Here is a 13,301-nt window from a genome sequence, read left to right on the forward strand (position 1 = left end):
TCAGAGGAGAGTCTGAGCAACTGCAGGGACACCGGGGTTTTCACAGGGAATGCAATCGTTCCTCACTTTCTGTTGAAATTCCCTGTGTCAGGTGTTAAACGCTGCCTGTACTGGCAGAGAAAAAGCCCTGAGGCAGCACAAAGACTCTTATTCTTTCCTGAGGTACAGGCTGTCCTGAGAAGACTCGGCGAAGCAGCGAGCATCGCTGCCATGTGCGAGCAGTGCTGGCACAGCTCCCTGCTGCCTGCCATCCTTCCAGGGGGCTCCTGCTCCCCCCATCACCTCCAGTCGAATTTCCCCAGAAATAACCCCTTTGGTTTACACGTGCAATATTTATACTAGGATGGTTACAAATCCCATATCCATGCAAAGCGATAGGATACATCCAGTCTGTCAGATTAAGTACATCTTCCAGAAGGCTGATCTATGTAGGAGTGCACAGGTTTTCTGGTGGCATCAGATGACACACATGAACAGACTGCAGGGACCTGGGCTGTCTTCACTCTCTCTGCTGTGTGCTGTGCACATTCACATGGCTGACAGCAAAGGAGCAAAAATAACCCCAGCACTGTAAGATTTCCTCAGCAATTCTGTGATCATTTTTCACTTTGTAGACGCAGCCATCTCTCTTGGCTTGGCAGCCAGGGCCCTGCGGATCCTTTGCTTGCTCTGTATGTCTCAGCAGCCAAAACCAGACAACCAAGTATCCAGGGCAGAGAGCTCAAAAACAGTTGTAGGGACTAAGGGACCAACAACTGGCTACCCCAGCAGCACAGTGCAGGAAAAGACCACTCCACTCATCCTGTGAGAAATGTTAAATGCACCCGTGTGTCCATGTGGATGTACAGATGCCTCCCTTCCTTCTGAACAAATTTTCATGGCTGGGTCCACAACTAACCCCAGATAGAAGAAAGCAAACTTAACTGGGGATGGCATTACCAAAACTTTATTAGGCAGGAGATCAAACTGCCCTTCTCTTAAGAAAAGCACTTTAACAACAGCAAGCAGGAACATCCTTACTTTTGTGTCCTTTGCAGTGCAGCATTTCCTACTAAATCCAAATGAGACCAAATGAACGCTGTTAGTCTGACCAGTGCCCACAGCTCCTGGAGGTGCCTCACTGCACAGCCCAGCCTGCCCTAACATGAGGCGCTCAGCAGCGTCCCAGCAGAGGGTACGTGTAAGTGTGGGCAGTACAAAGAAGAATTCAGTATGGGAATAACTACAGTATCAAATGAGAACAGGCAGCCGTGAGCCATGAATGGGGTATTCATTGGAATACACTCCTTTCTTACTTCATGCATTACTCACAAGCAGACTTAGATTCATAGAAAAATTTCCTCATTATTTGAAATGGTTTGTGAGATTTCAGATGCCTGATTAATCCTCGAGTATTCACAGATTATCCCTACTCCAGGCTTTCAAGTGGCTACACATGCTGTAGTTGCTCAGGTTTGGAGCAGAAAATGTTGTAATCTCCCAGTGTAAAGGGATACAAAATCTCCTAAGTGTGTTCACTATGGCAGTGACTGAGTCCAAGGAATATGAAGCAGAGCTCATTCCCACTGTCAGCCCAAAGACTCTTCATTCCAGCAGCTCCAGTAGCAGTCTCTGGGGATGCCAAGAGCTTGGTGTTTTGGGAAAGTGTGCGCTAGACTGGCCAAAATGGACAAGCAGCCAGCCTGGCATTGACTAATAACTGCTCTGTACTGCTTCAGTTTGTGTTCCAGATACTTGGAAATAAAGCAATTACTGTCCCAGGGCCTCTGTCTAGGAATCACCTTTGGCTTTCATTTGAAGGAGCAAAATAAGGGGTTTTAACGATTTCTGAAACTGACTCAGCTGCGATCAGTGGGACATTTCCTTCTTCTCTCTATCCTTTTATTCCTATCTTTTCATTCCTCCCCTCTTCATATCTTTTTTTTCCCTCTTAATTAAGCAAGCCACTTACATGTGTAAGTCCTCATTTGACCATCTCAAGTTTAAACGTGAAATTAAATTTTATTTTTGTTCATTGAAGGAAGTAGAAACAAATACATCATGATTCTGCTTCTGATTCCTTTCACAGGCAAGGAACAGAGCTCTCAGGGCAGAAGCAAAGTTCCTTGAACCTCAGCTTTAACAGTGCCTCACATTTACACGTCCAAAGCAAGGAAAGCCTGAAGAGGAGGCTCACTTTGGAAAAGAGGCTCTAGAAGCCTGCAGAAAGAAGAGATGGCTGTAGAAAGGATGGAAAGAAATGTACGACTGACAAAACTCAAATCGTGTGGGGAAAACACAGAGGCTCGTGTGGCTCTAACGTGTCTGTATTTACAACTCACAGGTACAAGACAAGCAGAAGGTATTTGCACGGGCTGCTGCTCTGGCTGGGGACTGGAACAGCACCATGAATCCCACTAGAGGGCTCACATGCTATTTACAGGCATTTTTATTCCTAAAGACATCACTGATGGCCTCTTTGTTTTGCTTTGAGAAAATTATAATGGCATAAAAATGTTCTGAGATCCCTGAACCTTAACACCATTTTAGTATTCTGAAGCAGGAGAAGGCTTTCAAAGCGGTTTCAAAGCACTGACTACAGCATTTTAGCTAGGCAAAATTCATAACATGAGTTGGAATTACACAGGGGAGTTCATCTGCATCTACGCAGGCATCCAGAACATGTGAATATTATTTTTTTGGGGCAGATCATACAAATTTTGTAACATCAAATGCAGATATGCAGTGGCTGAATTTGTAACATCTGTTGTTTGGTGCACTCTTTGCTTTTGGAATTGCTGTAAATGATATGGAAAAATCTGTTATTAACACTGACTGTAAATTAGATTAAACTTCACCCAGCCTTTTCCTTTATTCTTCAGATTTTAAAATGCAAAAGATTCTCATCCTTTTAAAAAATGTATATAAAAATGCTTTTATATTAAAAAGGCAACCAAAGGCCCTAATGGCAACCCAGGTGTGGTATATTTGGAGCTGTAAATGCACATCATAGAAGACAGAGCTTTCCTCTGGTGGGCTATAAACTAAATAAACAGAAGACACAAATCCAGCTGAGAGTAAAGAACACAAGCCAAAGTTCCAGTCCCTGAAACAATGCAAAGAGAGAAGAAAGGTTTACACAACACCTTTTTGTAAACTGAAGGAAATGCTGGATCTCTGTTTCTTCTGTGTAACAGGTCAGAGCAAGGGCTGAGCAAGGAGCCGTGCAAGAAGGCAAGGACAGACTGATGGTGTGACTGCATCCAGCTCTGCTCGTACTCAAACTCATCATATTTCTACCTCTGAATCTTGCAATAATGCAAAAGTCCCATCGTCTCATCTAAGGCACAGATTCCTGCAACCACCTGAACATCCCACGTACACATCAGGATGCAGCTATCTGGGAAATTCTTCCTACACGTGATGTGGAGTAGAGACCTGGGCAGGGCTGCCACGTTGTTTAGTACTGGAAGGAATGGCTCTGCACAATGGACTGGGAGAGGTTCTTCAAAGAGCCCTTCTCCCACCAAAGCAGCCCATCACATCATATCTCAGCCATCAGACCTGCTTCTGAGCACTAAGGTAAAGGAGAAAAGCTGCACGCTGCCCCTTACCGTCACCCAGCTCTCTCCACAGTCAGGTTTCCTACGGCTCTATCACTCCCTACAGTACACAAACCATTCTCTCAACGAGGAGAAAATGCTTGTGCTTCAAGTCCAGGTGAAACACAAAAAAGCTACTCTAATGAGGCAGCTGGAACTCGGTAAGAGACTGTATTTGAAAAACAAGGGAGAGAAAGACAGGGAGAGCGAGAGGGAGGGAGGGGGAAGAGGCTTTGTTATTCAGTCTGTTCGAGTTAATCGGTAGTGAGATCAGTTTTTGCTGCTCAGATGGTGTCAGTTTTGCCAGGCAGCTGATGGGACAGAGGAAGAAGCGACAGGCGCAGCCTGACCTGAAACAATGAACTGTGACGGACATGAGAGGAAAGGACAAATCTTTAGCCATGGATGGTGAGAGAGGATGGATACATCAGGTGAATGTTCCCATGTCTCGGATTGGTTGGAGCTCCTGTGCTAACAAGTTATGAAAAGGCAAGGATGGAAGTTATTTCAGTGCTGACTTCTGACATGCAAAACAGTCCTTTCTTTTTTTCTAACAGGTTGGAAGTTGTTACCCCCTTCTTAGAGTGACTGAGGACACTGAGTTTCTGCCTAAAAATCTTGTAGGTTCAAGTAAACCCATAAAAAAGGATTTCCTTTTTGCCCAGAATAAACACACTTCTGGAGAGCCTTCCTCTAGGGGTATGGGAGCACTTACAGTTGCCAATGGATCAGCCTGTCAAAGCACTATTATTTCCCTTTTTTTCTGAACAGAAGAGGAAATTGCAGCACAAAGACCACTATGGAAGCTCAGCCCAACACTTTTGACTGATTCTGTGATTCTCTAACTGCTAAGTACATGCAATACACATACAAGGAAAATGTTGCATAGACTTCTGGACATATATAAATACACCTACATGCAAATCTATGCAGAGCTGGCTTTTGCAAGATGTAAAAAGCAGAAATATTCACTGCCTCTGGTAGCTCAGCAAATTTGACAGGACTTCTTCCTTGTTAGGCCCTCCAAAATCTGCTAGAGTGAGACAGCAGCAGAATAAAGGGAGGAAACCCTCTGTGAGAGTTGGTCTGCTACCGTTGGCGTGAGCAACTGATGCAGTCCTACAAAGGGTTTCCTCACATGACTGTGGGAGTGTGCTGCCTGTGCCACATGTGAGACTGATTCTGCCACCTCTGCTCTCATGACTGGTTTAACTCTGCGCAGGATGGAGAGGTCAAATCCATCCCAATTCCTGTGCAGCCTAGGGATGGATTTTTTCAGGAAAAAGGGGAAAAAAAAGCCCATTTTCCTATGTTTCAGCTTGTAATCTGAGCAAAAATCCCAGTAGTTCTTCCAAGGTCCAGATGTGACACCAAGGTACAACTGGGGCAGCATCAAATTCGATCTACAAATGATCGAATAGACAAACAGACTTTTATCTCATAGTAAAATCAGCATCTGTATACTGATGAGGAAAAACAACACACTGCTGTTTGAAGTTTGTAACACCATCATCTCACTATAGAAGTCTGAAACTGTGAGGCTGCTTTCTGTTTCAAGCTTTACTTCACTAGGTTCTCAGAAACCAGGAAAGTAGGCTGTTAAAGAAAAGCCCTCAGATGTTGAACTATATTAACATCATGTAAATGTCACAGATCTTTGTGACTTTGAAATTAGAATTTAATAAGAAATGAATGTGTGCTAAAATCTAATTCTAAAAATGAACTAGTTTTAAATTGTATATATTTAAAACTGAAATAACTTAGAAGTTTTAGTGTTCATGACTTTCTCCAAGAGGGTGCCATTTTTTTTCCTAGTGTTTTTACTTCTATAAATGTTCTTTAAAGAAACAGTCTGAGCTGATAAGAAAATATTTCCTTTGCTGAATGTGGAAATGATCCACCTTCCCCAGCTCTAACCACCAGTGGGATGGGGCAGGCTTCCCATTTCTATGGCTAAATATATCATAATTCATTTATTACTGATGGTGAACTTCTCTGTTCAGACCTAATCCTAAGCTCTCATTTTCACAAGTGGTCACCTATACACATGCAGTATATATGCACGTATTTTGTTTTGTTACACCTATTAGACTGACATGAAATACATCAGTCTCTTCTTCTTGTCTTCATCAAATAGTTTTCCAATTTCCTACTGTTCCTTCTGCCCCTGCAAAGCACAAATCTAGTTGCAGATGCAATGAGAACTCCCTCCAGTGAAGCTCATGCAGCCCATTAGTTCAGCTTTCACTAGCTTCACTACCAGTATAAACTCTGTCTTCGGAAGCCCATTGAACCATGGCATATATGTGAGATGCTGAACTAAGTGATGAAATGTGTAAATCAAAGCAGTGTCTGTAGGATGAACTCTGTCCTGGCAGTCTCGCATCCCAGTCTGTACAACGTTCAGAGAGACTGGTAGAGTTGTGTGCTAAGGATCTGCAAGCCACAAGTGACAAGAAACTGCTTCCAGGGGTAATGGGGTACGACTACATGGACATTGGGTTTGTTGAACTGCAGAGCACAAACGGACAGCACGTGCTTTACTTTTATTTCAGATTCAGCAGAAGAGGAAAGGGTCTTTCCTTACCTTGATCCATTCATGTGGTCGTATTCTCTTTTAACATTGACCCGGACTGGCTGGTTAATCCACTCCTGCTGAGGAGGTAAAGGGTTGATTTTGTGTGGCTGGCCATAGTCAGGGTTCCCTGAGGCTGTCATGTCTGCCTTGGGGAGGTGAGTGGCAGCGCCGTATGTGGAGTCAAAGAGGGACTGGTCGTCGCTCACCACCGACAGGGCCTCCTGAGGAGAGAAAAAACAAGTGCTCAGGGTTGTGACTAAACCAGTAACCCCACTCTCATTCTCTCTTTGAGCTGGTGAGCACCTGTGAGGGCCCCCCAGCTGCCCAGCTCTGTCTGAAATTGCCACCTGTCAGGATTGCAGATTGAATCAGATACTTTGGGGTCCATCAACCCGTATGCAAAACCAGTGGGTTCCTTTGCTAGCTGCTGGGTGGGGCAAGAATTAAGGTTATCTGACTTCTGCAAACAGCAAAGGTGGCAGCTGGCTGCTACACTGTGCCCAGAGGTCACTGGAAACAGACTCTGAGAAGCAGCTTTACCTGTGTTTTATGTAGTTTCCTGCCCCCCTGTCTGCACTTGCTGGTCCAAAACCATAAAAACAGATATGTACATAAAATATCTGGAGTGTCATTGGAGGTGCATGTTATTTCTGAGCATCTTCTTCCAAGGGGTTTTGTGTGGGGTCTATATTTTGAGGCTACCCATGAAGCAGAAGCAGTCAGTGCAGGTCAGAGTTACGGGTGTTAGTGGTGGGATAAAAAATGCAATACTTTACCCTTTTTGTTTATTTTGTGGGAAATGTAGGACTGGTGAGTTACCAAATGTGCATTTCTAGAAATGCTTAAAAACAGGAAATTGTTATCCTTTTTTTTTCTTTTTTTTTCCCCTGCTGAAACTCAAAATGTTGACAAAAATTCTGCCTATCAATTTCCTTGCGTTGATGCACTTGGGTTTTCTAAATGAAGCATGCCAGGCTCATACAGACAGGCTTTGGCACAGTCCTTCCTTATTCCAAGTGCATCTGACAGGGTCTGCATGTTCTTGACTGGAGCTCAGCTAACCACACAGAGCACAGCTGCCATTATGGCTGACAAGCCAGAAACTGAAGGAGGAACCTCCCAGGCTAAAAGTACACATTACTTTAATGTGAGTTAATGGAGCAGCCCTCCAAAACAAAGGCAGCAATGGAGTTGCCTCCTCTGTGGACTGAGCACTGAGAAGACCTGTAATACACGTGAAGCAGTGGGTTACTGTGAGCGTGCAGATGCTGCCTTTGCTTTCAAAGCAAAACCTCTGGTGTTCCAAAATCACAGGACGTGATCCAAATTATGAGCTTTTAGAAATAATAAATTGTTGTTCTCTGCCTTCTTCCCCACAACAGTCATTTCTGAGGTTAGTTTTGCAAACTTTTTCCACAACTGAGGAGGGAAACAGAAATTCTGAAAACTTAGAAACATACAGCTGCTGAAATCCTCTGATCACACGAGAATCAAAGCGAAAATCAGATATTAAGGGGCTTGTGATATCATCACAAAAAATGTCAATAGTTGCAGTTCAACTGGCTAAATATTAGAATCCCTCTCAGCTTGAAATTCACCCATTTAGCACGAGTCATGTCAGTGCTCTGCATCTACAGATATCAGCACTTTTCTGTCACAGACCTCAGATCACGTAACAAAACCAAACACTCCTGAGCAGCCTGGAGTTTCACTGAGCCTGACTAAGCCTGAATTCAGGACAGCCCTCATATGTGTGTAAGTCCTGCTGAAGTCTCAGTTTTTGCTACAAGCATTTTGCAAGCAACCTCTCACCCTGAGCAGCTGCAATGGTGACAGCCCTTAAACAGCACTGAGAGTTTTGCCCCACGCTGCCTAATGCTGCACGTTGCATGTTCCTGCATGACCCCAGCCTTCTGTCCTTACAGAGATGGAGAATTTCTCCAGGATACAAGCTTTGCCTGTGTAGAATGGTGTAAGGACACATTGCTGTCTGGTAATAGCTCTTAAATCAGATCAGGCCTTCCTTCCAAAGGTAGGGCTCCAGAAGCTTGCTGCTTCTCTGGTTCACTGTCAAGCTATCAGACAACAGTTCCAAAATGACCCATCTTCCATAGGCCTCTGTTTAGAAAATGTGGAGCTCCCAGCATTATGAGGTGGTAGGTGGGCAACAGACACGTGGGGTGCTGGACTGATTTCTGCCTTCCTAGTCTGTGCTGTGCATCCTGGGTGAGGGCTGAGCCTCATAGCAAGCCGTCAGGAAACCATCTGTACCACTGTGAATGCACGGGGTGCTCTTAAGCTGTTCTCTTTTGGAGATTTCCAGTTTAAAGCCATGCACAAATCTACCTTTGAGGGAAGAAATATCTGGGAAAACGTTATTTCTACCTAAAGCCATTTTTCTTCTGAAGAGAGATTCTGCTGGAAAAAAACAAAACAAAAAAAAAAAACAAACAAAACATCAGAAAAGAAAAGAAAACATCAAGAAGCAAAGAACAGCCCCAGACTAGGATCAGCTATTAAGCCAGTATCTTTACAATACACAGAGCTAACAAAAGGCAAGTACACAGTTGTCTGGTATCAGATGGAAAGTCTGCCTCCTCAGATAAGGACCTTCCCTGACAGACAAGTGGCCGGGCCCTGCCTGCACAGCAGTGACAGCCAGCAGGCAGGCAGCAGCTGCATGGAGCAGCTCTGCGTTTTGCTGCTTGAGTGTATGCAGTCTGCAAAATGCACAGGCTTTGAGACTTCATCACACAGAGGAAAAGAAATTCAAATGTGATGACTGCCGTTGTGGCAGTGAACCAGGGACCATTTGAGCTAAAGCCTTGAGTTAGTTACAGCAACAAACACTACAGACTCATGGCTCTGAGGGAACTGATGACACACAGAGCTTCGGCAGATGAGAGATAGTGGCTTGTAACACCTGCTCACAGTCAGGACGTGCAAGCAAATAGCAAACAAGTATTGCTGATTGCACGCGAGGAAGTCGAGTGGCATGCTGCCAGCCCTGCTGCAAACAGCTTTTCTGTGATCTGGACATTACAACCTGGGAGAAAAGCAAGGGGGTGGTAGGTAGCAGGTAGCCTTTAACTTGTGGGATCAGAGCACAGGCCGCTCAGCTGACACCCTAAAAGGAGGACTAAGTGGGACTCATTTTCCTGGAAGAGGACAAGGCTCAGCTGACCCTGCCAGGATGGGGAAAGCACACAACCTGCCTTTAGTCACTATCAGAGGCTCTCCTTGGCTAGACTCCGTTTTGAAGGACCTAATCTGATCAGGAAGTGTTTGACTTCAGCTCTTGCTGAGGAAGGGATCAAGAGTTAAACTGCATACCAGAGGGCAAATGTCTGTCCCACTGGAATCTAGAATTACTTAGTGTATGGTGACGGGCAACTGGGAGAGCAAGGCAAGGTGTGAAAGGTGCTAACATAACCTAACCAGACAGGGCACTGCTCACAGAGCTCCCCCCACTCTGTCGCCTCCTGGGCTGTGTCCTTGAGCTGGCCAGACTGTGTCTGAGACAGGGGTCTTGTGTGTATTACTCTGGCATATACGTTACATTATATTGCCTCTGGGAATAGGCCGGCTTCAGTTTTTCCAGTTTTTAATCACATTCCTGGCATAAATGTGGCAAGCCCCGTCTAGGCTGCTTGCAGCACGGCCATAGGCAAGTTCAGTCCCTGCAGAGCACAGCCTCAGCCTCCACAAGGCAGCCCACCACGATGGGCTCCCATTGCTGTGAGCACTGAGACAACTTTGTGCAGAGCTAGCACACACTCGTGGATCTCCTAGACATGAAAATGTGAAATGGCTATTAGTAATAACAGCTTTTAGATGTGCAAGGATAAATCTGCAGGATTTTGTTTTCTTAGACCAGGCACCCAGAGCCAGGTCCCACGTGTAAGTGCCTCAGTGTGGTGATTTGTGCTGTGATTTTGTTCCTGTGCTGCGGGAAAGGCGGCCTGCTCTGCTGGTCACCGGCAGCACAGCGGCAGGGCAGAGGCAATGCTTCAAGCAAGTTATCCCAAGGCTTTACTGCCATGTGCAAATGGCATTTGTGTGCCAGCAAAAGGTTTTACTTCGGTTAATGAGGGGGACTGCTGGGGCATTAATTCTGCACGGAAGGGATGCATTCTGCATGAACAGCCCTCAGGCAAAAGTCAGGGGCATGCACACAGTGAGGATGTGCAATGTGAATTGTCACCACTCACCTCGTTCTGCTCACTGTCCCCAACACAGGCTTGATAGAGCTGATGAGTGCACTAACAGCAGATCTAGCCCCAGGATGTCCTCACATTCTCTAACCCCCCAAGGTTTGCCTTGGACAAAGCCCTTAAAAGTTCAAGTTTTTACCCTTATCTAAAGTTTACTGCCAAGGATAGCTCATTAGAGGGTCCTGGTTCCCCACTCTGTGAGAAAGGTCAGGAGAACAAGAGCTGGTGAGGTGACACTTGTCAGTGTTTTCACCCCAGATACAATGTAGAGCCTACAGTAACAACTTTTTCCAGGTGTATTCAATGAACTTACACTGAATGTTGACTTCGAGCTCTTTACATTCGCTTTTCTGGCCATAACCACATTTAAAAGGCATTGCTAAAGATCAAAGATTCATCCTCCTCCACAAAGTCTGGCTTAGAAGCAAATGCTGAGTGCCTGACCCATCATGCTGTGCATGGAAAGAACTTCTACATCTAGAGGGGTGACTTTGTTATCTTTTTTTTCAGTAATATATTTTCACCACCCTTAGTCCTGCAGGAAAATCACTCCTGAAATACTTTTGTAAAGTGAATGCTACCAACTCAGACCCACCATCTGCCGGAGCCCAGAGGTGCAACAGCAGAGCACTGCAATATTAGGTACCAACAGCAAGAAGTCTTACATATGGCTTGAGGTTAGCACAGAGGTTCTGCTCCTTGAACAGAAATGACTTTGGCACTGCACTTTTACAAGTCAGCACTTCTTTTGCCAACATCTCATACAAGCAGAAGGGAGATAACATCAGACTTACAAGAAAATGAGTCAAATATAAAATGTACAGAGGAACAGAGTCTGGGTTGATCTTGGGGCAGCACATTTGAATGGATTGAGCATGGAATTAGCAGACAGGAAGGCAGAGTATTATTCTCATCTCTGCCCATGATCTTCAACATAAGCTTTAGCAAGGTATTCCCTCATCTGTCCCTTTTCCTCCCTGCATCCTCTGTTGCTGTTCTACACATGCAGTAAGCCCTGGTGGCTCTGAGCCTCGTCCAGGGCTGTTAGTTTTTGAATTCCACATCTTTCCAGTGTGCTTTTTTGAGGTTTGCTCTTGCCATTCCACCTTCTTTGCAGCATATTATGTGACTGGTGCAGGGACTCCTGTAACTCCCCCTGGAAAATTATGAGCATAGGCATTTTATTGCTAACAGCCACAATCCAATCTTGTGCCCTTCACAATCAATTTAAAGCCTGCCTCTATAGCAGAGGATTTGCAGACTGCAGCTATCACCAGAGACCCAACATAATGCTGTAGTGCAAATGGAAGGCTGAGAGTTGCCACTGCCTAACTTCCTTGCTCTAGACTTCTTCTATCCACTTGCAGAACTGCACAGTGACTGCCTGCCCATCCTGCTCACAGTATTTTCCAGCTGAGCTGATAGTATTTGTGTTGTGGCAACCCAAATGCTGTCATCCATGCCTAAGAGCTGCCCCTGCCCTGAGGAAGGATGGGAGGAGATGCAGTTTTGCTTTCCCCCCCTGCAGCTCAGGACTGAGGATTAAGGGGAAGGCAGCATGCCTTTCAGCCTGTGTCAAAGTTTCTGTGCATTTGAGGCTTTCTTTGTGTGGAAAGAAGGGCCACAACATTGCATGCTGGCTTTCATTTATTTTGATGATATCTCATACTCCTCTAATTTTGTACTTACTTTGCACTGAAGAATTACTCAAAACTACAAAGCAAGTCAGTTACCCAGACAAACTGTGATGCAAGCTCTCCTCTGCAGCTCTGCCTGCCTTTCTTTCACTTTCCATCAGGAGCACTACAATGGAGCTCAGCTTGGCAGCCTTAGAGAGCATCAGCATTTCTTCATAATTCAGATAAATTAGGACCAACAACTTAGTAACTTGTGCTAGGAGGAAACAAAGCCAGATAGGCATTCAGACTGAAACTAGAGATCACACAAAACCAGCTAAAAATTAGGGTAAGGTGATTTTGCCAAACTTTTTATAAGGATGTAAATATATATATTTTTTTTTTGTCTTAATTTTTACACCCACTATCTCCATGAAATCACACATGAAGTGGATCAAATAAAGTTGCTAAAATGAATGTTTTGTTATTTTGATCTCAAGATCACCAAAACCTGACTCAAAAAGGAAAAAATAAGCCATGCTCTGTACTTTGCTTTCCAGAAGATCACTGGAAGCACTTGACTTCATGTGCATATTTTAGGATCTGAACGAAAGGCTTTTTTCTCAGTCAAAGCTTTGCATCAATCAGCTTAGAGCCCGTACTGATTTGTTTTCAATAGGCTGAATATCAGGTGGGAATGAGTGGGTCCCAAGCACTGGTCCCCAACAAGTTCCTGCATTAGGGCTGACAATAGGAAGGCTTAGGAGCAGCCTTAGACATGTGGGAATCTCCAGGAGATGGTTTGGTGTGTGCTGAGCACAGGACCAGGAAACGAAGTGAAAAAAAGAACCTCAAATTGCTGCTGTGTCCCCTTGACCTGAGAAGAGTAATATGGTGAAATAAGAAGCGAGAAGGCTGGACATGTCTGAGAGATTATCACATCTGCAGCCTACCGTCCTGCGGTGCTTCGCACCCTGCCTGTACGATGCACACTGGGAGCAGTGGAGGAGTGGATGAGGTGTCTGCCCATTAACAGACAAGGGACAAATCACAGCCTCTGGCTTCTGGTACCAGAAAGTTTGGGAGAATTCCTGCTCGGGTCTGCCAACCAAAACACACCAGGTGCTTTAGGGTGAGTACTAAACCTTGGGGGTAAAGCTTCAAGCCTGTTAAAAGCGCTGGAAGCTTTGCCATTGGCATTGGTGAGACAGGTTTCATTTCTGGCAGTGAATTTTACTACAAAAGGATTTGCCTCCATGAACAAATCAGCATAACTCTGGAGTTAGCACTGTCTGCTGAGGTGGGAGGACTA

General features: G+C 45.0%; 1 protein-coding gene across 4 annotated transcripts in view; it reads right to left on the reverse strand.

Moving 5' to 3' along the window:
* FLI1 (Fli-1 proto-oncogene, ETS transcription factor) overlaps positions 1 to 13,301 on the reverse strand; it is an 81,472-nt gene that overhangs the window by 28,361 nt on the left and 39,810 nt on the right. For all 4 annotated transcript variants that reach the window (XM_052697125.1, XM_052697123.1, XM_052697122.1 and 1 more), the window contains one exon: positions 6,169 to 6,380. In XM_052697125.1, coding sequence (XP_052553085.1) covers positions 6,169 to 6,380 — 212 coding nt within the window. The remainder of the gene's footprint in view (positions 1 to 6,168; positions 6,381 to 13,301) is intronic.

Source organism: Tympanuchus pallidicinctus, unplaced genomic scaffold, assembly GCF_026119805.1.
Source record: "Tympanuchus pallidicinctus isolate F22 unplaced genomic scaffold, pur_lepc_1.0 scaffold30, whole genome shotgun sequence".
In the NCBI taxonomy this organism is placed as follows: domain Eukaryota; kingdom Metazoa; phylum Chordata; class Aves; order Galliformes; family Phasianidae; genus Tympanuchus; species Tympanuchus pallidicinctus.